At 43.0% G+C, this 25404-nt stretch overlaps 1 protein-coding gene and 2 long non-coding RNA genes across 3 annotated transcripts; 1 reads left to right on the top strand and 2 right to left on the bottom strand.

Annotated features, from left to right (window-relative positions):
• Positions 1–7754: 7754 nt before the first annotated feature.
• On the bottom strand, positions 7755–8820 carry LOC121680759 (myosin light chain 4-like). The gene has a single exon (XM_042060288.1). The coding sequence runs from the start codon at positions 8564–8566 to the stop codon at positions 7949–7951; it is 618 nt and encodes a 205-aa protein (XP_041916222.1). The 5' UTR covers positions 8567–8820; the 3' UTR covers positions 7755–7948.
• An 8866-nt stretch (positions 8821–17686) lies between these two features.
• On the top strand, positions 17687–18143 carry LOC121680210. Its single transcript, XR_006021602.1, has 2 exons — positions 17687–17742; positions 18029–18143. It is a non-coding gene; the product is annotated as an uncharacterized LOC121680210 (long non-coding RNA).
• On the bottom strand, positions 18099–23898 carry LOC121680209. The gene is made up of 5 exons (XR_006021601.1): positions 23861–23898; positions 23758–23762; positions 23354–23487; positions 18541–18544; positions 18099–18334 (listed from the first exon to the last, which is right to left on the bottom strand). It is a non-coding gene; the product is annotated as an uncharacterized LOC121680209 (long non-coding RNA).
• Between the last annotated feature and the right edge of the window lie 1506 nt (positions 23899–25404).

The following is a 25404-nucleotide window of genomic DNA, read 5'->3' as shown; positions in this document are numbered from 1 at the left end:
CACCTGGCTAGCACTGTTGTGATTGCTTGTTTACCTTAATCTAGCCATTTCTGCGTCTGTCTTCATTCTCAACCAAAACATCTATCGTTGCCCAGAGGAATGTGTTCCGTCCATGCAGCGACTCGGCCTGATGTATTGGCCGAGAGGTTCGACCCGAAATATGTGTATTCCCTCAAACCATGACCTTACGCTGACAAATGGCTTCATTAGTTTATTTTCGTTCTTCCTTGGCTCCAAGACACCCATCAACTGTAGACCCTGAGTCACGCAGTGGCATGGCATGTCCCACACATGGGACTCACTCCACACACACACACACACACACACACACACACACACACACACACACATACACACACGCATGCACACGCACACACACACACACACAGAGCATTGCAATGTCCCAGACATGAGACTCACTCCACACACACACACACACACACACACATACACACACGCATGCACACGCACACACACACACACACACACACACACAGAGCATTGCAATGTCCCAGACATGGGACTCACTCCACACACACACACACACACACACACACACACACACACACGCATGCACACGCACACACACACACACAGAGCATTGCAATGTCCCAGACATGGGACTCACTCCACACACACACAAACACACGCACACACACACACCAGTGTTTCCTACAATGTGTTCATCAGCGGAGCAGCGCCGCTCCTGGAATTCAAGCGCCACTGCAAAAAGAGTAATTAAAACAAAAAATAGATAAGTGAACTTCACGAACAGCTGCCGTTCGTTCAGGTTTCATGTCAACAAATAATAGTAGGCTAACTTTGAAGGCGCAGTCAGGGATTCCACAGGAGATCACGCTTGTTTGTGTTTATTTTTTAATTTATTAGCAATAGATTTAATATAAATTTAATTTATAGACGCAATTTTGTGCAAAAAAAAAAAACGTAGGCTACAGTATGTTAACCAAGGAACCAAATTAAACACGCCAGCGATATAGCTCGCCCGTACCTTCAGTAGCCTATTCCCAGATAAATTCCACGCATTGTTTCGTTTTAGTTTGTGATACAGGCAATGCTTTCAAGCCCTGTGTTGCTAACATACCTAGGCTGTGAAACTAAGGTCTAGCTAGCCTATTGGTGGGTTTAATTGAATTTGAGTAGGATACGCAACCATTTACAATGTACATCTGAGATAGTTTCTAATTCCTGTAGAGCTCACCAAAATTATAGATATGATACAAGACACTTATCTGCTATAATCCTATACTATCCTGCTATAAAAATAGGACATCAGTTATTTTTTAATGTATCATGTATCGTAAATAAATAAATAAATAAATGTTATTATATATAAATGTCTTAACTTATGCACAGCACTGTATATTCTAAATAGTAATAGTTTGTACAGTGGCCTACAGTGTACAGTTGTACAGTGGCTAATACTAATAATGTAAATGAAAAAGGTGAAAGAAAAACATGAATAATCCTGTTCAAGTACTGCAATAATCATGCTTTGTAAATGCTTGTGTTGATGGTTATGTCATAATATGTAACTCAATCTGATCATTTCTTTCACAAAATCCACCCGAAGTCACCATTTAAGGAGTCATTTTTTCAAAATGTTCTCTTTTCTTGGGGGGGGGGGGGGGGGGGGTGTCTTCCTACGATCAACAGCACCGCTGCTGGAAAAAATTCTAGGGGAAACACTGCACACACAGAGCATTGCAATGTCCCAGACATGGCAAAGCAGATCCCACAGAGGTGTCTACGAGGACGGCAATTAATTTGAGCCCTGTCTTCATCAAGGCCCAGTGGGTCACATAGCGTTATGATTTCACAGTTAGGTTATGAGAAGATAGTTTCATTTACTTCCTCTTCTACCAGCAAGGGAAATTAAATCAAAACGCAGCATTGCCAGTTGGTTCCTTCATGATTAATGTTTGTCAGAGTTTCAGTCGGGAGAGAGAGGAGTGAAAACAGCCATGAAATGTGTAAAAGAAAAGAACAGATGATATTTCAAACTGTATTAATATGAACCTGTGTGTTGTAGAGAGAGGGAGAGAGAGAGAGAGAGAGAGATTGTTGATATGAAAGACAGGCTCAAGAGTGAGGGTTCATATTCAGGTCAAATCAAACTGCACCATCAGCAGGGAGTGAACTCACCTGTCAGACCAAATATACCTTTCGCCTGGGTTAGCATGGTCATGCCATACACACAGTCACACACACACACATGCAGTGTGCTTAGTTTCATGACTGTAGTGGTGGTGGTGGTTCTATTTATTGTTGTTTTCTGGAGCATGTTGCTGGCCTACATAAGGGCCATATGTCCACTTCCCCAGAGACGCGTCTACCTTCACTTCACTCCCTGTGGACTCGTTCATTTGTTTAATTTACATCTGGCAATCTCTCTCTCACACCCATCTCTCTCTCTCTCTCTCTCACACCCATCTCTCTCTCTCCCTCTCTCTCTCTCACACCCATCTCTCTCTCACACCCATCTCTCTCTCTCTCTCTCTCACACCCATCTCTCTCTCTCACACCCATCTCTCTCTCTCTCTCTCTCTCTCACACCCATCTCTCGCTCTCTCTCTCTCTCTCACACCCCTGTTTTCCCTCTTTTCTTCTCCCACTCTCTTCCCAACACAAACAAATAAAATCACATACATGCCACTGCGGTAACCCACCATATGTTCATTTCCTAACTGTTTTTATCTCTGACATTATAAATGTGCCTGATTAAATGTGCATTATGTAGATATTGTATGCTAGCCACAGCACAAGACTGGGTGTTGAAAGTTGACCTGGGGAAGCAACTGAAATTTCCAGAAAGTGTCGTAACCAGAACCCTGCGGCCTGACATGCTACTCACCTCAGAGACCTCCAAGCAGATCGTTCTCCTAGAACTTGACGGACCCTGGGAGACCTCCAAGCAGAATGTTCACCTGGAACTCGCCGGACCCTGGGAGGACTGTATGGAGGAGGCCGATGAGGGGAAGAGGGCCAAATACGCTGAGCTAGTGGAGGAGTGCTGGAACAATGGGTGGTGTGCGAGGTGTGAGCACATTGAGGTGCGATGCAGAGGGTTCAATGGCCAGTCTCTCTGCAGGGCATTGAGGTGCGATGCAGAGGGTTCAATGGCCAGTCTCTCTGCAGGGCCTACAACATCCTGGGCATCACAGGGCCCAGTAAGCCAAGGGCCATCAAAGATGTCACTGAGGCAACAGAGGTTGCCTCAAGGTGGCTGTAGATAAGGAGAACCATGGGTGGGGTAGCGCTACCTGGACACAAGCTGGGCCCTGATCAACCCCAGCTGGGTCGCCTTGGTGAGAGTGTACAGTATGATACTTGAAAGACCCGAAACACTCCATGACGCCAGGGAACATCACTGAGGATGTGTCCAGTTGCATCAAGTTGATGTATGTTATAGGCATGCACGATGATGAAATCACAAGTTACACAACATATGTGTGTGGTGATATTGATATTTGAGTTTGGTTTAAGATATGTTTCCTCCAACAGATCATAATAATGAGATGTGTCAGAGATGGGGACTCGATTTTGACTTAAGTCGCAAAAACAGTGACTTCAGACTTGAATTGCGACTCCACTCAAAAGACTTCAGACTTGACTCGAACTCGTACTCAAAAGCTTCGAGACTCGTGAACATCCTGTATTCCATGCAATCATCGCTTTTTTCAAATCTAAATGTATTGATGCAATCATCACTTTTTTCAAATCTAAATGTATTCATGTATTTTATTCTATTGCTGCATACAGTGTGCTTTAGGAAACGTATGACGAGCTGCATGCTTCCTTTGCCATAATGTGCAACTTAACAAATGCACTATGTGCACACTCACAGATAAAAAAAAACATACATTGACCATGGTGACAAGTCCTCTCGGAGTTGTGCCTTTTTATAATTATTTTTGGTTACGATAACTTTGTGCAGAGTGGAAATAAGCGAACAGCTACATGCAAGGTGTGTGGCACCAGGATAAATGATGCCAGTTCAACAACATCTAATTTCATCAGACATCTCAAAACGCACCCAGAAAGGTCAGTCACTTACTAATGAAAGAGACGTTAAAGTTAACATATCGTCACAGGTAAGAAGCTAACCATTGCAAAGTGTTGTGCTAATTCTGGGAACAGGCAGATTGCATCTTTATAGTTGGCCATATGATGTGACAGAATTAGGTTAATATTTCACCAGGTCTGAGGGCTAGAGGGATGTGTTAAGTAGCAGAAGATCAGACTTTACAATGTCCTAAATTGGACACCCAATGTACAGTAAGTTCTGGATGTAAACAAAAGTTATCTCCAGCATGAGGGATATTTGTCCTGTCACAAGTTTACATCCACTCTTGGCTGCCATATTTTATTTCAGAAAAAACATTGCAGTATAGTTTAGAGCTATCACATCTCATGGTGCCATGCAACATCCCGACCTGTGTTTGTGTGAGTTTTGTGCTTTTATCTCACTCTCTCTCTCTCTCTCTCTAACTCTCGGTGTGTGTGTGTGTGAGAGAGTTTTGTGCTTTTATCTCTCTCTCTCTCTGTGTGTGTGTGTGTTATACTGTGTGTGAGCCTCACCGTCTGGCTCATCATTTGCATTTTAAGCATGAGGCCCTCTGCCTTGAGGTAACCACTGACTAGGAAAGGATGCACCCCCCCCACAAACACACAAACACACACACACACACAAACCCTTTACTGATACAAAACCAATCACAGTTCTCCAATGACTTTTAATTTACCTCAAAACATATCTACTGCAGGAGGGAGCCAAGACACAGTTCTAATATCCGTTACCTCTGAGAAATGTTAAATGGATGTCAAAAAGTGGTTGACATGAATGCATTGCCAACAGGAATCTATTCGAGCCAACCCAAGATATGATTTAATTCTAATTGGATGTCCTAGTGTTGTTACGATTTGTAAATGTTGCATATGCTTTTGGATAATTAAATGTGTCTGTAATTTGGTCATATACAATTATCTTTGGATGTTGGTTAGGAGGCAGAGGACAAGAAGACACTACTGGAGAAATGTGTGTGCATGATTTTATGAAAGTACGATGTACTGCGACATCATGCAAGTCAAATTTGTAGTTTCTTTTGTCTCATTCCGTTGAACTACAGATCCACTACCCGATCTAGTAAACTTACATAGTGCGGTTATAGCCGATAGAGGGCCGCGAAGCGAATGCAGAAGTGCCGTTCACCCTGTTACGAGTTGATGAACCACTGAAACATTTTTGAACAGATTATTTTAAGGTACAAAAAACTCTTTGGTGTTGCTTTAATGTGACCGCTGATCAATGCTCATCGATGCTGATATGCATGTTTATTAGAGATCATTTGAACTGAGTCCAGTTTTGGTGACAGTATCTGAATGGAACACAGAGATCTTCCGATCAGTGTTGTTATGGTTACAGGCAAGTCTTTTCAATAGTGTTGTTATTTGGGTACAGTCAAGTCTCTTTAATAGTGTTGTTATTTGGTTACAGTCAAGTCTCTTCAATAGTGTTGTTAGTTACAGTCAAGTCTTTTCAATAGTGTTGTTATGGTTACAGTCAAGTCTTTTCAAAAGTGTTTCGAAGCTAGATAAATTGCAAAAAATCAAAACATTTCAGGCTGGAATAATTTTTTTATTTTTCAAAATAGCACATTGTTATTCTCACACAGGGTTGAACACTATCTGGCCAGTTATTTAAGAGTAGCCTACCATCATCACTACAACAGTGGATGACTGCTATGTCAACAAGCTTTGTTTGCTGTCATGGCCAGTGCACAGGAGCGTTTTCTCTGCAGGCCAAGGTGCTATCAGAGAAGCCAAAGAGGTGAAACTCAATCAGACTTTCCATAGCAACACATGAGCCCCTAAAAGGAACACGACCTATCATAGAGCTTAATGATGCCACTCCTGATTAAAGAGTGGCTTTCGCATTTCTGTAAGCTGTCTCATTTCCTTAATGTCTTAACTAAAATTGTCTGTGTTGAATTTCAGTCCGTTTTGGTTAATGTCATGTAGTCATGACAAAGCCGTTGGCAGGTTATGTCATCTTAGTTAATGCCAAGCTGTCATAATAAGACATCCCAAACAATATCAAAAAACAGATTGGCACTTAATGACAACAGTCATGAACATTCATAAATGTTCCAGGTGTCATGGCTATGACAGTGTTGTGTCAGTCTTATGCACGCATACTTTTTGTAAAGGTATTATATATTTATAAAATATGTTTTTATCTCAGGTGATTGCAAAGACTATCAGTATCAACACTAAGCTGAGCTTCATGTTATTTTTTTATATCATCTTATAGTCCAACGTTAGCTAGTGAACAACCCTCCTATCAGTGCTCTTCACCCTGTGCCAAGACACATCATCTCAGATCCCGAGTCCCTCCGAGTCTTTCTGATGTGAGAGATGTGTTTTTCCTGCCCACCTCCTGAGCTGAGTAGCGTCTCTCGCTCCGTGGGCCTCTGGCCTGTGTGTGCGGTGTGGGCGGGAGGGTGAAGTTCATGTGTGCAGCCTGGGAGGCAGAGCTAGGAGCTGCCTCTGGTGCGGAGTCGTCCCCCGGAACAGGACCGGAGGTGTCCCAGCACAGGGCCAGCTCTGGGACAGAGGTATCGCAGAGGCAGCTGCTATGTGTGTGTGTGTGTGTGTGTGTACGCAGAGGCAGCTGCTATGCCTGTGTGTGTGTGTGTATGGTCGTGTTGGATCACAGTGCAGAGACTGCTGTTGAAGGGCAGTGTCAGAGTGTCAGATTGATAATGGGAAGAAGGAGTGTGTGTGTGTGTGTGTGTGTGTGAGGATTCTCTGCGCCCCCCCATGAAGCCAGGGTGGGGTGTAAGGCCTGGAGCTCCTGGGAATCCCGGCCGCCCTCCTGCTCTGAGAGGGATTACAAGGCTTACATTCCCTCAGATGCATCAACATGCCGACAGGTGCGCAGGGGCCAGTGCCCCAAATAGACAACACACACACACACCCGCAGCAGGGAAACTAAATCCTGGAGATCTTCTGCCATGACAGTGTTTTGCTGTGTTGTGCTCCCTGGCATGTGTCCAGAGGTCAAAGGTCACTGTTTTAGAAATATATGGCGCTTGAGGTATGAACGCGGTTTAAAGCTTAAAATAACCGTGTAGCTCCCTGTCATTTTCTCATAAATCTAAACCCTGAACTAATTAGTCATCAACAGTGATTTGTGTTTGAATAAATCGTACACACACTTTTCAAATTGTGTGATTTATCGTAATTATTCCAGTGCTGTGAAATGTATATATACATTTTTGAAGGTAAATTATAGCAGGTAAGGTAAAGTTTCCCATCACTAATATGTTCATTTGTGGCCAAGAGCACAGCATGGTTTTCAAGATGCAGTAGTAATCAGAGACAGAGTAATGTGTTGTTAATGTTAGCACTGCTGTTATTTAATGGCACTGGGAAACCTTGGATGTAAAGCACTCTTTGACTATAAAACCATTTCATTACCGTTTCATTAAATCTAGTGATTTGTAATGCATACACAAGGATTACAGTTCTTGGAAGTCGCCAGAGAAAACGTCAACATAATCTGTGTACATTCTGATGCATGTGACCACCCCTGGAACTGGAATGTACAACCAGCAAAATAATTATTCCACATTCCAGTTCCATATTCCTGGCGTGGCATGGAGGGTATTTGTAATTACTAGCTTTCACACTTCACAGATTACATTGTGTGCGACTCCGAAAAACGGCCAGTATTTCACAGCTGATCATCTTATTTATTACAATTTGTGCAGCATCACATGCACATGGAGGGCATGCTCTCCCATTTCACCAACAAAAAAAACTGTGTCCAGTTACAAAGTGACATCAGATTAATTCAAAACCCACAATTCAGTTTTGTCCATTTTTTTGGTTTTGTCTTGTTTTTGTGCGCAAGTCTCAAGTCATCTCACCCTGATAGGATGTGCTTGACGAACGAAGCGTAGTTGATGCAGCCGTTGGCGTCCTCCTGACCGGACATCAGCCGGTCCACCTCGTCCTCGGTCATCCTCTCCCCGAGGGTGGCCAGCACGTGCCGCAGCTCGGCGCCCATGATGGTGCCGTTGCCCTCCTTGTCGAAGACGCGCAGCCCCTCCACAAAGTCCTCGAAGTTGCCCTGGTCCTTCGAGCGGGAGATGTGCTGCAGCATGGGCAGAAAGGTCTCAAAGTCCACCATCTTGCTGCTCATCTCCTCCGGCCTGGGCTTGCCCAGGACCTTCAGCACGTCGGCGTTGGTCGGGTTCTGACCCAAGGCGCGCATCACGTCGCCGCACTGCGCGAAGGTGATCTTCATCTCGCCGCCGGGCGTGCGGTCAAACAGCTGGAAGGCCTCCTTGAACTCCTCGATCTGGTCGGCTGTGAAGCTCAGCGTGATGCTCTTGGGGTCGAAGTCCGGCTCCTTGGGCTTCTCTGGCTCTGGGGCAGCGGGGGCAGCGGCGGCCGGTTTGGCAGCGGCAGGAGCGTCCTTCTTGGGTTCGGGCTTTTTGGGCTCCGGCTTCTTGGGTGGTTCCACCTTCTTTGGGGCCATGGTGCTGCTGCTGGTTGTGGTGCTGGTGTTGCTGCTGGGGCTGCTGCTGGATTTGGTGCCGATGGAGATTTCTGAATCCTCCCGATGTGAGCTCCCTGGATGGATGGATGGGTGGACGGGGAGTTGGAGAGATAGAGAAAGGAACAGGGACGGAGGCTGTTCAAAGCACGGCTGGCCAAAGCCTCGGCTAAAGCTTTTATATTGTTGTGCTTTGGGAGGGAAGCATCCCACATGGGAGACACACACACACACACACAAACACACACACACAGACAAAGATATTGTACACCTAAACACCGAGACAAAAGAATAGACACATACAGACACTCACGGAGACACACACACTCTCTCTTTCTCTCTCTCTCACACACACACACACAGACACACCGAGAGACCGACACTCTTTAAAAGGAAGAAATCTGAAATAGACTGTGCTTGTGCCATGAGGTCACCAGCCCTATTGTCCTCAGCTGTTGTTTTTAGCCATGGACATGACCTCGCCTAAAACCCAACACCAACTGCAGGATCCATTAAGCCTGGCCGGACCCCACTCTGTCCAGAGATCCCCTGACCCCCCCATCCCCATCTCTCCTCTCCTCTCTCCTCCCCAGACACAAAGGCCTGCCACCGGGCATCACTCAAAAGCCATTCCCATTTATATAAGCCAAAGACGCAGGAGAATGAACTTGTGAGTTAATGCTGTCATATCGCGCTTAGCGGCACGCAGTGCTAGAATTACGTGGGAGCCAGAGGGAGCCGAGCTCCCATAGAGTGAGGACTGGCTCCCATGAAAGCAACAAAGTCAAAAATCTGAGGGGGTCTCTCATATCTGAAGGTGCCTGGCATTGTAATGTAATCTTAAACAACGCTCATTATCCAACCCTATGCAATCTCATTCCAGGGACGTCGTAAGATGATCAAAAGCCCCCCTAAAAATATATAGTAGGCTAATAATATGCGTCCAAATTCACATCCATTATTCTCTGTTAAATTGCTGAATACTTATCTCACACAAATGTCACATGAAAGAATGGAACTGGAGCTATCCAATGATATTAGCGGCTAGGTGCTATAATAAACAGTTCGCGACAAAATTAACGTTGGACACATGAAATGAATTTGACACATGAAAATTAGCATATTTCCATTCTGCACAATGCGCTTCCACCATCTCCACCCATTACTCTCGATGGTATATCTCACGAACGCGTCTCTCAATACAGGGCAAACCATAAGAATATACAGCAGAGCTTACCGGACACGACAACATGAAGCATTCTTCTGTACAGTAAGCCGTTCCTGAGTTTTGAAATTGCAGCAAATTTCTACAACTTTGAGCTGAAATTCTAATGTTATAGCCCAAAATAAGGAACTTGGTTTCCATATCAAAGAATCAAAAGTTGGTCATGACATGCACAGATTAACTGAGCTTTGGATAGATATTTCTACCATCATGCTTCAGGTGACATGAAAGAATTTACTTGACATAGGCTGCCATAAGTATGATCACATCACAGTATGGGTAGCCTATAATGTCTTAAAAATGTATATATAGCCTAGCATAATAGATTACCCTTACAATGACCAAAGAGCTTAATAGTAAAATTACACTGAAAATAGCCTAGGCCTCAAAGGACTAATATATGACTTATCTGGTTAAAAAGGGTCATAGCTTAGTCTAGAGTGCAATTGTTTAGGTTTGAATATTGTTTGATGATTGTTTCATTATTGAATGATCACATAAGTTAACAGTAGTTTGTAGTAGCTATAGTTAAGAACTGCCCTAGTTCAACTTAAAAAGAGCACTGATCAAATGGTTCCATGGTATTCTGCAACTTTCACATCCAGTCAGCGATGGCTCAACAGAGGATTATTCTGCAAGTCTAGTCAGTGTTCTCTTAGTCAGGTTTCACTTCACTTATGAGTAACCCCTTACAAAAAATAACTATAGAAATCTTAATGTTTTGTATTGTATATTATTATTACAAGCATGATCACATCATATACTTTCCCAGATATAGGTAGCCTATACTGTCTTGAAAACTATATAGCCTAGTATAACAGATGGCCCTTACAATGAGCTTACTGTAAAAGTAAAATTAGGCCTACACTAAAAATAGCCTAGGCCTCAAATGGTACCTACTGTACAATTCATTGAAGCCCTTTTAAGGTGTGATGACATTTTATCTACAACCCTGGGGGCTAAGCGCCCCCCTGTCTTTCAATCCTAGAGACGTCCATGTCTCTTACCATTTAAGACGTTAAATTAAAAGATGATACTACTGGATGTAGACCTACCACACGCTCTTGAACACAGCATGACTGTGACAGCGCTGGAAACCGCTGGTCCCAGATCTTGTGACTATATCAGGGATTTACATCTCACGTGTCCTGAATATTATCCATTTGCTCTTGCATCTTCCTCTTCAATCCCCCATGCTGTGAGACAGTATATAGACCAGATGTAATACTGTGCTTCTAAGGTTCGGTGCATTGTCTTCTAATCAGCATTCAATTACATTCCTAAACCTAGTAATAAATCCTTCTGACAAAAAGCTTACAATTTCTCTCCTAAACTTGTAGAGCAGCACATATGCCATCTCTCCTCTATAAATGTGTATAGCACATATGCCATCTATCCTCTATAAACGTGTAGAGCAGCACATATGCCATCTCTCCTCTATAAACGTGTCACATAAGCCATCTCTCCTGTTCAAACTTGTAGAGCATCACATATGCCATCTCTCCTCTATAAACCTGTAGAGCATCACATATGCCATCTCTCCTCTATAAACCTGTAGAGCAGCACATATGCCATCTCTAGCTCATTACATGCTGCTCTTATGGGCTGGAGCTGAAAGGCTTCAAGGGGCCATTTGTCAATTGTGCGGGGCCGATTGTGCAGGGCCAATTGGACATGACGGCCGGAGATCTCCAGGGCATCAGAGCCGCTCGTGAAAGAAATGTGGGGCACAGCCCGGTGGTCTTTTATTAGATCATGACTCTTTTGTCCCTGAGTGAAATGTCAGCTTAGTCACCCCTGGTGTTAACCTTCAGCTCGCGCCGGAGCCCCCAGAGCCCACCAAGCCTGTCCGCCCCCCCCCGGCCCCTGCCTCCATCCCTGTCTTATCTGCTGGATTACGAGTCGGTGGCGTTGGTGGTGGTGGCAGCACACTGCCCGGTGTTCCCGCTGAAGAGAGAGGACGGAAAAGCATTCCGATCCCACACAGGGACTTCCATCCTGGGCCCCGCGGTCACTTTGCATACCCTCAAAATTCAAAGCTGTCACATGGCGCAGTGGACAAGAGCAACGCTTTAAATGACCCCAGGGCTCTGAGCGTGGCACAGTGAACAAGAGCAACGCTTTAAATGACCCCAGCGCTCAGACCCATGCCCAGTCCAGACAAGGCCACTTCTCAGAATGATAACCGGGCTCATGTTTAAATACAGCATATTTAAAAACAAAGAATTGCTGTATTGTTGCTGCTGATGGCATTTGTTCCCTATGATTTCTTAATGGTGAATGTTGAATTTTGGTATGACTGCACCTAACACCATAATTTCCCTTTGGGGATGAATAAAGTCATCTATCTATCTATCTATCTATCTTGTATGTTTACCTAGATCTATGTTGTTGTTTCCATGCATAGGATTTGTTAAATGAATATGAATGTCATAAATGTAGTCTTGCTTCCCGTTCCCTTGCATAATGTCATGTGTGAATAGTGTGACTACTGTCCTCCTGTGGTTCACCTGGTTCTAGATATCGTCACTGTCTCCTTGCATACGATTTTAAATAAATGCAAGGATTCAATGCAATCTTCTTGTATCCATCTGGTTCTATGGCCTGTAGCTGTCTACTTGCATATGATTTTTCTAAATTAATAAAAAAAGTGTTATGATTTGTCTTATTGCATTCATCTGGTTCTATATCCTTTTTGCTGCTCGCTTGATTGCATGATTGATTGTGTGAATGTGTATATTATGACTGTAGACATCCTGTATTTACTAGGTCTTAGACTCTTAGTCCCACTGCGCTAAAGGCATAAAATGCCCGCTGCGCTAAAGGCACGCAATGCCACGTTCCTTTTTGGTGCCAAGTGACCAAGTGAGAGACCACTAATGCCTCAGGCGAGGCGTGAAACATTGCATTATGGGAGGAGGAAAATGTGAGATGCCGATGCAAGGCGCCACCCCCGGCTCCATAAACGCCATTAGCACATTTGCATAATTTGCGTTGGAGGGTTGATGAGCGAGGCTGAGTGCTGCCTCTCACTCTTACAGCTCCATCTGATCCACTTGATTAACTCTCATCACACCTTACACCTCACTCTCCTCGCCCTCAAGAAGTAGACGCTCAATAATAAAGTCGAATATTGGGGCGTTCATATCGCATTCATGAGGATGGGCATGAATTCAGAGCTCGCTAGTGCTCTTGTTCCCTCATCAGTGCCACGCAAGGCAAAGGAAAAACACCTGGGAAGGAGAATCACCTGGGAAGGTCAACATGCAGCCCGCGTGCACCGGAGCAATGGCATCAATACGCACACACACACACCTAAAAAGGTGGATGAACCAAAATAGTGATCAATTTTAAGGTGTTTATTTACAAAAAAGGTGAATTTATAACAGAAAGATTGACTCCAATAGCAATGTCCAATCAGACACAAAAGTGGCAAACTAACAACATAGTCTGAAAAACAAGGCCTAACCACGAGGCCTGCGTCAAGGCCATGCCAGCCTTTCACTCTGGCATGACGGCAAATGACGGAACAGCGCATAGAGCAGAGCTCCAGAGGACGGGAACAGCCCCTCTGACACTGCAGCGCATAGAGCAGACGGTAGTTCAGCTGGTTTTGCTTGTCGTACCACCTGGTCGGTGTTGCTGGTCTATAGTGCTGTATAACTGGCCATGCCAGCTTATGTTGGTCATTCTAGCAAACCAGCATGACCAACTTGACAGGCTGGTCACCAGCATGACCATCTTGCACCAGCTGTATCCCACAAGTCACGCCAGCATATCCAGCTGGTGGCCCAACCAGCTACACCAGCAAAGACCAGCAAGAACTGGATGAAAACCAGCAAAGATCAGCTAAAACCAGCTAAATCCAGCTACCAGCATAAGCTGATTTCTAGCTGTTTTTTTTTCAGCAGGGACAACACAAGCACACCAGGTCATAATACACACACACACACGTCTAGTGTGCAGTCCGTGTGCACAGGAGCTATGGCATCAATTATGCTGGGTGCAGAGTGGCAGATTCCACATACGGTCTTGGTCTTGTACTGTTGTCCGTGAGGTTTGTTTCTGTTTGCCCTGTTCACAGATCATGGTGTGAATAGTACATGTTAGAGGAGTCTGGGGCTCAGGAACACCGAGTCTGTGCTGTACTGTACAGTATGGCTTTCATTATTACTGATAGGATTCTCCCTGCTCACCAAACATGCCCAGAGATGATTATTTTTTATAAGCTTCCAGGACCGATAAAACTGGACTGACATACAGTAACAATACAAACACACGCACACGAACACACACACATTCCTAATGCAGAAGAGATTGAGCCGAACTGGTGTGATCAATAGTTGAGCACTAAATGGCTAATGTGTTCATGTGATGACAACGTAAGTACGGTTGGGCCAGGATGATGAATCACGTCTGGAGTGTAAAATGAAGTACAGAAAGTTGCTGTAACAGATTAAAATTGCATCTGAGAGTGGCCTATCACCCACTGCCTTCACTCTCACATAATTAAATGGATTGGCTTCTTTAATTAACAGTAATCGCCTCTAATTTTGAGGAGATTACTGAAATCACTCAACAGCCGCACCAAAACACTTTCAGGCATGTAGTAAAACTGCCAAACAAAAACATCAAGCCAACCTTAAGCACATATAAGTCTTTAGCTTTCATGAGTCTTACTTTTAAATTGTGCACCGATGTTGTGGGATTATGACATTAGATTCAAAATAATTTCTCCATTAATGATAAACTGTTCTTCCCCCGAGTGTTTGGTTAGGGCCAGTTGTTCTGAAAAAAATGATTTTGTTGCCTCATGATCATCATCATGAAGGGCTTATTTGGTATACAACTGTGTTCATCCTAAAGCAGATCAATAAGTAGGGTTCAACTAATGACCTTATTACAGGACGTCATTTGGAATATGGAAATGTTATCACTGTGCTAACATTATAAGGTCTGTAACGTGAATGTTATCACTGTGTTAGGTAACATTATAAGGTCTGTAACGTGAATGTTATCACTGTGTTAGGTAATGTTATTAAGGTCTGTAGCTTTGTTTTTTCTGTCTGGTTCCGAGAGAAGGGCAGCTTATGGCGAGGCCTCTCACCCCCATAAAAGGAGGATCTTCTGCAGGTGAGGTCAGCATGGCCTCTTGGGTGTGGAGGGACTGGATGGTCGTTGATAAAGGATGATTCAATCAGTAGTCCTTACACTCCTCTGGCGGTCCATTCTGTGTGGGTGTGTCCAGGCTTTGTAATTGGGAAACAAGCTGAGTTCACTTTGTAGCCAAACAACAATGAATTAACAATCTAAACACAACAATGAATTAACAATCTAAAAACAACAACTATCCTTAGCAAACCACAACGAAACGGTGCTCCACCACATCTGTGGATTAAGCCACACAGTCAACTCAATGTAAGTAAGATAAATAAGGATGTTAATTGTTTTCAGCACTGCCAGCATTGTATATAAAATGATTGTCACTTGGAGGAGACTTAACTAACGTTAGCATAGTTAGCTAACCGCTGCTAATAACGTGCTAGCTTCGTCACGTCAGAGAAGCATGGGGCTGTGCACAGTAGCTAGTGTAACATTTATTCACTATATAATAATACAGTTGAAGTAGCTCTGCAATGTAGGCTGTTTCTGTTTTTTGGCAGCACCATGTTCCTTACATGACATGGCCCAGTGTCCTTGTAACATGCATGCAAGTCTATCTAGCACAGCTAAGCTAATATTAATATCAGTGAATCACACTTGCCTCCGGTCATACTGAAGTCTTTCAACGGATTGTAAATTATTGTAAATTAAAAGTCTGTGGCTCTCTAAAAGAGCCTCTTGTGCTGTAACTTTTACAGAGTCTTAACAGCTACTGTACCATTGAATTTCTAAACAACTCCGTTCTGAGTTTGACGGGAATGTTTGTTCAACTGTGAATACTGCCCGAGAATCAAATCATGTCATCAATAGAGGCCATGCAGATACGTCTGTGTCCTGTAACTTCATCCGCACATGCCATTGTGTGGACAAGGGAAATGCATTAGCTGAAATTGCATTTGAGAATGATCTGTCTCACCATGGTAATTTAATTTCTACCAGCATGCTATACTGCACTGTTCATTTTACACAACACCAACATACATGTTTGAAAAAAAAAAAACACTCCACCACTCAAAGGCCACCTCACAGAGAAAGAGACACAGACACACACACAAACACACATTGACAACATCCTTTTTTATGTGTTCCCCCAACCCATGTCATTTAATTCCCTTTATAGATTCAGTAAATTGTATTCTGTCAGACATGCGAGGATTGACTGTACGGTAACAAAAACGCCATAGTGACTGTATCCATGCAGTTATTTTCTGCCCTTGGGTAATAACCACTGTTACATGCCTGTGTAATGCAGTAGATGCTATTTGTAAGACAGACTGACAGAGAATGCAAAGACATACAAAGTGGATACAGCATCATTGTGCCTTAGGGTTGTGATTGGGTTCAGTGTAAGGGTGTCACGATTTCGATTTTATATCGAAATCGATCGAAATTACATCTCAATCTCGAACTTTGAACTTACAAGTAGAATCGACGATGCAGCCACACCCCCAATGTCACGTCCAGCATGTATGCCAAGACGCACAAACACACACGCACGTGCTGAACTGCAGCGTCAACACTCCTCTAATTTTAGGCTGTAGTTAAAGTGCCCATATTTTGACTATTTTTCAACAAGTTCAAATAGGTCTTTGAGTTCCAGAAAACATGTTTCTGAAGTTGTTTGGTGGAAATAGCGTGTAGGAAACGATTGTTACCTACTATTACTCTCTGTTTCAGCCCCTTCCAGAAGCTGTTTTCTGCTGCTCATTACATATTCATGATCTGCAGCTAATTTGGCCACGCCCAAAGCTTCTAGAATCTTTGCCCACGCCCCACTGACTCTTACCACTACTACTATGTTAACTTTCACATGGACATGGCGGCAGTAGTTCAACCATACATGTTCGAACCAGAATCTGATCCTGAAGGAGGGGAGTCTCCTGCACTACCCGAGACTCAGAGAATTCAGCAAGACGCTTCTGAATCGTTAGTGAAACTTTCTATTTTTTTTAAACTTAGATAGTCAGTGTTTAGCCCGTGAAAGCTAATGTTAGGCTAGTCTAGCTATCGATAGCTATAACGTTAGCTAACGTTAGTGCCAGGTCAGGCACTATTATGAATTATTAATTATTTATTCAACTTAATGAATTTGTATTCACACAGTAGTAAACTAGGCAGATCCTGTAACCTGCTCTAACTTTAAATAACGTTAGTTTTTCACAGTAAAATTAGGGAGGGCTCCGACACCATTGCTCTACAGACTGAGTGTTCCTAAAGTACAGTAGTATTTTTCTGTCATACTTATGAGACTTGCATGTATGCGCTTGATATATTGGTATATACTGGTGTGTTCGTATTGTAAACTTAAGAAAGTCTAGCCTAGCACCACTTACCATTCACCTAATTACGTCAGGCTGAGAAGTACTAGCTAGCTGGAGCACGCTCGTTCAAATGTAATCGTGGGTGCTATTATTGGGTAAAAAATACCAGGTTTATTATTTCTTTAGCTTTATTCATGCATGACTCCTTTCGTATTTATTTGTTTAGGTGCACATGTGGAAATTGTGCAACAATGCCGTCAGAGCCCGAGAACTTATGCTGCCAGGAGGTACCACAGGTAACATGATCTTTCCTATACTTAATATATGAGTGCAGACAAGATGCCACTGCAGATACTTACCTTATGTTATGCATAATAGGTTACAAGACAGCTGCAGCAGCTGGATGAAAGGCCTCCATGTATGATAGGCAAACAGGTTCTAAACCTGCAGAATGCATGCAACATTTACAGGGCTGACTACGGTCCTTTACAGTTACGGGGAATAGAGCAGTGAGTTATCTGTAATAACCTACTTACATTCACTGTTCATACAACATAATAAAGCAAATATAGTCTGCCAAAGCCTCTATTTCAGATTTTTTTTCTTGAACTTATAGCCAAGTATTTCCTTAGCAAACTGTATATTACACAAATTCACATGAAGCATTTTACACATGCAATAAACATTTATTTACCACTGTCATTGTACATAAAAATACAGTATTGAAGGATTCACTGAATCCAAATTAGACATACATTATAAAACCTGTTGACTAGCAATGTTCATTTTTCTCAGTCGTTACAGGTATTAAGCCTACAGAAGTTTTGTGAGCTGGTGCTGGGGCTTCCTTGGTAGAAAGATACGGGTAGTGATCCCCTCATGTGTCGTGACGGGAGTTTCCTTACATCCATGGAAGATATGTAGGCTTCAAACTCCCGCCCCTTGATTGAATCTTGAGACATAGCTGGCGATGACCTCCTCCTTGTCTGGATGCTCATATTGTGAAGACAGGTCCGGCGGGATGTTTATCTTCAGAATCTCGTCTCCTTACGATGATGGGTCAACAAAGACTTTCTCCATGATCATGTCCATCAACATACCCTGTGCGATACACATACACACAAAAAAGTGAATCACTAGTATAATTTACTACATTATTCAACAACTGTTCATATTGACATTTTGCACGTGAAATTTTGTAGTTTCTCAGGTATTTAAGTGAGTTTGTTTGGTTTTAAGCACTGTTGTTGTTGTGTTGAAAGCACTGTTGCAGTACTTTGTCATGTACAATGTAAATGTTTGTTTACGGAACTTACGGAATGTACAGAGGGTCCCCGTTAAAAATTGACACTTCATTCACGATAATGGTGATTCACGCAGCTGGGTGACATGTAAGTACAACTGCAGCCGCTTGGGGGCAGCATAGTCCGCTGTGGCGTTCAACGGTCGAACTGGACGGCGCATTCGACAGCAAGGGCTGTGATTGGCCGAGTTTTCAGTGCGTTTCTCTGTTTTTAGCAGCCCCTGCAACATGCTAATCCACTGTAGCCTAAGCTTTGTACATAATGTTAAACATAGTTTTGGATTCAGTGGCAAGATTTCTTGATTGTATAGTGCCTGTCTCTCAGTAATGTTTTAAAATGAGAGCTTCGTCAGCTGGCAGTAGGCTACTTTGTCGGTAGTCATGAGAAGTTCGCTTGCTAACAGAACATAAAAATGCTGCCCAGAAACCTTGTGAATAGTTCTGACACTAACGAGGTTGAAATATAGCCTTTGCCTACAGCATCTCCTTAACAGTAAAGTTAACAAAATGACAGCATTCATATGACAAAGGAAAACGAATCCGGTCACTCAAGACTGTGCCGCAGCCGTGGGGCAGAAGACGCTTGGTGGCCGTCCACAACGTTATAAACTTAACCCTCTAGGCGCCACAGGCGACTATAGTCGACAAGATGCGGTACTGAATAAAACGGCCGATTTAGTCAAATAGGGTGTCATATTTCGTTCGACTTCCACTCCACTAGATGGCAGACATGTCATACGTCATCCCCGAGTCGAAAAAAGGACACGCTTTAAACAAAACTTTCTAGCTACAGCGCAGTGAATCAGTGTATGAAATACCGGAGCTAGTGTGCGTGTGAGCCACTTTGTCAGAGCGATATTGTCAACGTCAGCGAGTATTTGCATTAGATTATCGTCTAATGGCATCAAAAAAGTTTACCTGAAATGAAGTGTTGGGTCTTCTATTCGCGGACCCTGATTCTGAAGGGGAATATCTGCCTTCAGAAAATGACGGTGATTCGTTTAGTGAGGCTTCAGATGCGTCCCTGCCTTGCAATGATGCAGCTGGACAAAGTGAGAGTTTACTCCATAGTTTAGCTTACACCAAGCACAAACGTTGAATCGTTTGCCCAATGTCACTGGTGGGAATAATGTTTCACAGGTTCGGAGTGTTCATCGGGAAGTTAGCAGGGTGTTAGTGGTGTGGCGAACGAGGCTGGAGGTAGCCTAATATCCATAGCGCTAGCTTCTGTCTTCTGAACGTGTGCCTCTCCACAATCGCGGCGACAGTAACGTGGTGGAGCCTTTGTCTAATGCCACTGGGTATGTTAGACGAGGTCGAAGTGCTCATAGGACAGTTAGGGGGGAACGTAGTGGCAGTGTGGGGAGTCGCAATGAGAATGACAGTAGGCCTAGTCCGAGCTGCGCAAATTCTCTCCACTCGGCGCGCGCGAGGCAGATCTGGCCATGCTGCTCGCATGGTGGAGGTGGTGACACGCTCTCTCCCTCTCCCACACACACACACACACACACACACACACATTAGGTCATGCATAGTCTATCACAAGATGATGGGAATGCCGGCCCTGTATGGATAGGGATAGGGAGTCATTATCTCTACAGCAAAAGGCCTGCTACATAAAAAAAAAAAAGTCAGCCATTTAGTAGCCTAATGATTTACACTGTTGATTTGCTATCTACTTCCCTGATCATTTAGGACATACAGTACACTATGTGTTCCTTTTTGTGTGTTCATGTCCTTGTGATGTGTGTGTCTTTGTCAGCTAAGAAAAAAAAACAAAAAAACATCAACAAAAAGAAAAAAAATACTAACATTGTCTCTTGTCTTGTCTCGTCATCTCACTCCTGATCTGTGCCTTGCCGTGGCAAATGAGCTTTTGAACTAAACAGGTCTTGTCTACTTGTGTTTGTGTGTCATCTGAATAATATATATGTGCCCCATACATGGAATCAGAGTGCCTACTGTATGTAGTAAATGGAAAATCTCTACAGCAAAAGGCCAGTCTACCGCTACATGCATTTGGTTTGTTTCTGCCATTTATTAGTAATGATTTACACAGTTTGTTCACTACTTACTATTTACCTGAGCATTCAGTATTGTGCAATATAGCATTCAGAAGGTGAGGGACATTTTGGGGGGAAAGAAGTGGTGCATTTATCATTCAAACATGCAACTTTTCATGAAAATTCTATAATCCAAGATGGCCGCCACCATATGACGTCATAATATGCAAATTAGATATAAACATTTAATCTCTACATACACTTTGGGTCATCCTTAATATTTCTCTAATTTACAGAAAGTCTCTATCTCTTATCACTTTTAAGATATAGCCTTTTGAAATGAAGATGTCAAAATTGATCGTTTCGGAAAAAAACCTCTGGCGCCTAAAGGGTTAACCTAAATAGTCGGCTGCTGTAAGCTACAATCGGATTTTATTGTATACCCCTGTTGTCTCAATGATGATAACATCTCATTTCCGACTATATTTCAAAGTGTGCCGTTCATTTGCATTATTAACATAACATAGTATATTGTCATTTTTGGCGAAGACATGCATTCCGTTAGGGATATTGAACATATTTAACGTTCTCTAACCATCGTGATTTCGAATTGGTGCAGTTGTCAGCACAAAAACTCATTTTATTCTTTTGCATTGCTCTATGCTGTTCTATGGTGCTTTCTGCCTCTTGGTTGCGCACGCATGTTTTCGTGGCGTTTCATAGAAATCCATATATAATGAGCGCATAAAACGACTTGTTGACGTTTTGGGACATTAATCTACATGTAGGCTACGTTAAGCTTTAAGGATTGTATGTCCTTAATTTATTTATATAGGCCTATTTAGGCTACTTGCGCAAACCCTGGAAACTTTTATTGCCACACAACAATATTGGTGGTATTTGTTACATTAGCTTCAAAAGGCACCGCTTCAGAAAGCTGCACTGCTTGTGAAAGAAGGGGGTGGGGGAGGGGAGCTTGCAGCCAAGTGTCGGAAAAATGCATAGCCTACAACACAGAACCCGCTTCTCGCATTAGTCACTGACAGTAGACACGCTTCCAGACTAATGACTTTCACACATTTTGAATGTCTTTCTATAGGCTAAGCATATAATGGAGATAGAGTAGAAAACTGGATTTAACTAAACAAATGTAACTAAGTAAACTGATTGTTTACTCTACAGTAGGCTATGTTCCCCCTCTCAGGCTGTACAGTAGGCCTATTGAAAGTAGGCTAATGAGCTCAATAGACACGTTAGCGCTTCCATTAGGAAACTTTCGTTGCAGACTTTCACAACTGATTGTTTAGCCTACAGTAGCCTACTGTAGGCCTACTCTACAGTAGCCTAGGCTATAGGTTATGTTCCCCCTCAGGCTGTACAGTAGGCCTATTGAAAGTAGACTAATGAGCTTAGACACATTAGCGCTTCCAGCCTAATGACTTTCACACATGAATGATTTACAGTAGACACATTAGCGCTCCACGCAGTGGCGTAACTAGGCCTAGTAGGTGCAGCAAGTGCAGTCGCACCAGGGTCTGTGACCTCCGTCGCTACCCCCGCAATGCAATTGCTGGAAAATTCTATACCGGTCCTTTCTGACTACCTGCGTGCCTTTGGCCAGGCCAAGGCTACAGCGCAGACACTCGCAAATAAATGGGGGTTCAGAGTACATTTGAAAATGTGAAGAGTGAAGCGTCACTTTGACGAACTATCGGAAGATAAACGCTTAACCGATGCAGAGAGATACTTAAAAGTGCAGGTATTTAATGCAACTCTGGACATCATAATCAGTCAGCTCTCCCAAAGATGTGCAAGCATGCGGGAAACTTGTTATGTGTTTGAGTCTTTACGTCCTATGATCCTTCAACTCGCCGGTGATGATGAACTGCTTGAAAAGGCAGTAGCCTACGTTTGTCAGACCATTATAGCATGGACATTGCACCGACATTCCCAACACAACTCCTCTCATTTAGGTCTTGCTTTAAAGCAGAGATTTCACAGAAGTCATCTATTTTTCAACTTGCCAAAAGGCTGGTGGTAGATTATGACAGTGTAACATCCACATTCGGGGAAGTGTGTACTGCTCTCATGTTGTTTCTACATTGCCTATGACTGTGGCAACAGCTGAGCGATCTTTTTCCAAATGTTCAACAATTGCTGGTGTACAGGCTATAATCAATTAGCTAAATCATTTGTCCAGCTGTTTAAACATTTTTTCGTGTTACATTCAAACGCAAAAGGTGCTTTGATATATTTTGTTTAAACGTTGGCAAGCAGGCATGCTGCGGTTGCAATGAATGAGGATAATTGGTTTTATCTGCGGTGTTATTTTTTGCATTTTGAATATGACTCGCTCCAGCACGTCTACTTTTTTGCACGGTGCTTTCTTAAAGGAGCTGCACCATCTTACAACAATTGCATCTACATTTTCATATTAGAATGTTTTGTCAAGTGTTAGCTTAAACTACCGTGATCAAATTAATTTTCCGTGCCCCCGCTGAAAGTCTCTTATGCTCTTATCGTTACACTATCAAATCTATAAGTAACCGTGACAAATAGGGTATAAGATATATAAACTCACGCTATTGTATTATCATATATGTTTGGTAATGGCTCAGCTTTCTCTGATTGTTCTACTGACTTGGAAACTGCATCATGGAAGCAGTAAGTCAAGTCGCATCAAAAATAGTAGTGGCAGAACTCCAAAGTGACACCTTGTGGTTGTTTGTGTCAACTGCCATTTGTGCCATTTCTGCTGAGAAAATGGGGATCGTGATTCCTGAAGGAACCCGTCCAAACTTAACGGGGACCCACTGTAGCGTCTGTCTTCACTGGTCTGGCTCTGCACTCTCCCTTCCTGGATTTTGGAAAGCTCAGTTTGTAAAGAGGATCCCCTGAAGATGTGGTGGCTTGTCCTCGATTAGCATTCTCATTATAATGCAGTGCAGCTAGGTAGTAGCCTGGCTAGCGCCACCACTTCTCAATGAGACGTGGTCTGGGAACCAAACGTTAATTTTCTCGTATTTGAAAAAAATGCCCAGATCCATTTATTGGGTGCCACGGATGTCTATCAAATGCGTCTGTGCATAGCTCATCATCGTCTTGCTTTCCCCCCTGTTCTGTGATTGGTTCCCTATCTCAGGCGAAAATTTGCTCCATGGTCTCCAGGCTGCCTTAGCAGCATGAATCAAATCGCGCACAAGGCAGCATGGGAACACCCAGGCTAGCCAGGTAGAGTCTTGGACAGTAAAAAGAAAATCAGACAAAACAATTTCAAGGAATAGGCAAATATTCTCAAAGAATAAACACAGTTTCATTTACCTGCACAGCATTTTCAGATATAGATAGACCACGTTTTTGGGTGCGAACCGCAGAATGACACTATGGAACGCCTCCAAAGAGGACGTATGGTAGTGGGGACTGAGTTTAGCAATATCCTTTAGGACAGTCTTCTTGGTCAGCTCCCTTTTCTAGATTGTAGAACGCAGGAGTTCATGCAAGACAAATATATATATATATATATATATATATATATATATATATATATATATATATATATATTACATATCATATTTTTGGTAATGACCATAATTGCAGAGTCCTAGAAGACAGTTGTGTGCCAACACTTTCTTTCAGGGGGCTCAGTCTGGCAACCAATATATTTTGTAGCTGGTCTTTCTTCTGTATGCAATGTTAATGATGTACTGGCCTATACAAAAAGAGAAATGACATCAACTTCATCTTACATGTATGCCAACAGCTAGTAAAAAAAAGATCACTAATAAATACTACACAAGAGAAGAAACTAATTACAAATAATGGTTGGCTTTGAGTGTAAATTGTCCAGTGATGTAGCAATTTCAACCATACACTCGTTCTACCCTGGACAACACTAACATATTCCAGTTCAGAAAACATTTCCAAACGCATTATTCCCCGAAACCGCCGGGAATGTGTACTGCATGACCGATTTTGTCACAGGGTTTGAATGTCGAGACAATGCTGATTTCTAAGCTAGCGGTTAGCGTTACCTTGTACGGTGGCAAAACACTGCTTGGTTAGTTCGTGTAGTATTGCAAAATAAACACAGGTAAATACGTGCACAATTTGACATCTCCCTTGTACATGAATTAGCTGCTAAAAAGATCAGAAACATATGTTTGGATTAGGGGCGAGCTAGGCCTAGCTACTGTATCTTCTGATGTGGTGGGCAAAAATCTACTGTAGCTTGACGACCAAACTTGTAATCTCGCCCACACACACACTTTTTAAACTGACTTTTTGTTGCGCAACCCATTACAGCATAGAAATATTTTACAAATGCACAACTTTCGAAAGTTTCGCTGGACAATGGCTTTGCAGGAGAAACCAAGCAGACTTGTAAACTAACTAATGTTAGAAGCTAGCGGTTAGCCGCCTCGGTGTCAATGGCAAAACACTGCTACAACACACACGAGTTTACCCTAATTTACAAATTAAATTGTATAGAACTACTTACATGTTCCTCGTCTGCAGGTATTTCGCGCAAAGTTGGAACTGCGCCGTCGTTTAAGAGGAGTTTCCCGGCTAACCCTGCCTTGTACTGACCGTAGTTTGAGAAACAGTCAGTCTCGAAATGATTGTTGCCAGTTTCTTGCCAACCGTAGCATGGATATTGCCATCAAAAATAAATTCAATCCATGCCGCTCTTCTGTCCTCTTCGGCTGGGACACGATGAAGTGTTTTGTGCTCTTTTGTACAGCCAACAACAGAGCATTTTGCGTGGTACTTCGACATGGTGTCTTCTAATCTGAACCAGTGCTTCCAAATCAGTAACAAAATGGCTGCTTTCCGAGAAGTTACTGCCAGAGAATGTAGACGGGCTC

This window comes from Alosa sapidissima, chromosome 13 (genome assembly GCF_018492685.1).
Source record: "Alosa sapidissima isolate fAloSap1 chromosome 13, fAloSap1.pri, whole genome shotgun sequence".
Classification (NCBI taxonomy): domain Eukaryota; kingdom Metazoa; phylum Chordata; class Actinopteri; order Clupeiformes; family Clupeidae; genus Alosa; species Alosa sapidissima.
Note: the sequence above shows the minus strand (reverse complement) of the source record. Positions and strands in the feature narration are given on the sequence as shown.

Excerpts from the sequence above, each read along its gene's own strand:
- LOC121680759 (XM_042060288.1), bottom strand. The coding sequence starts at position 8,566 with ATGGCCCCAAAGAAGGTGGAACCACCCAAGAAGCCGGAGCCCAAAAAG.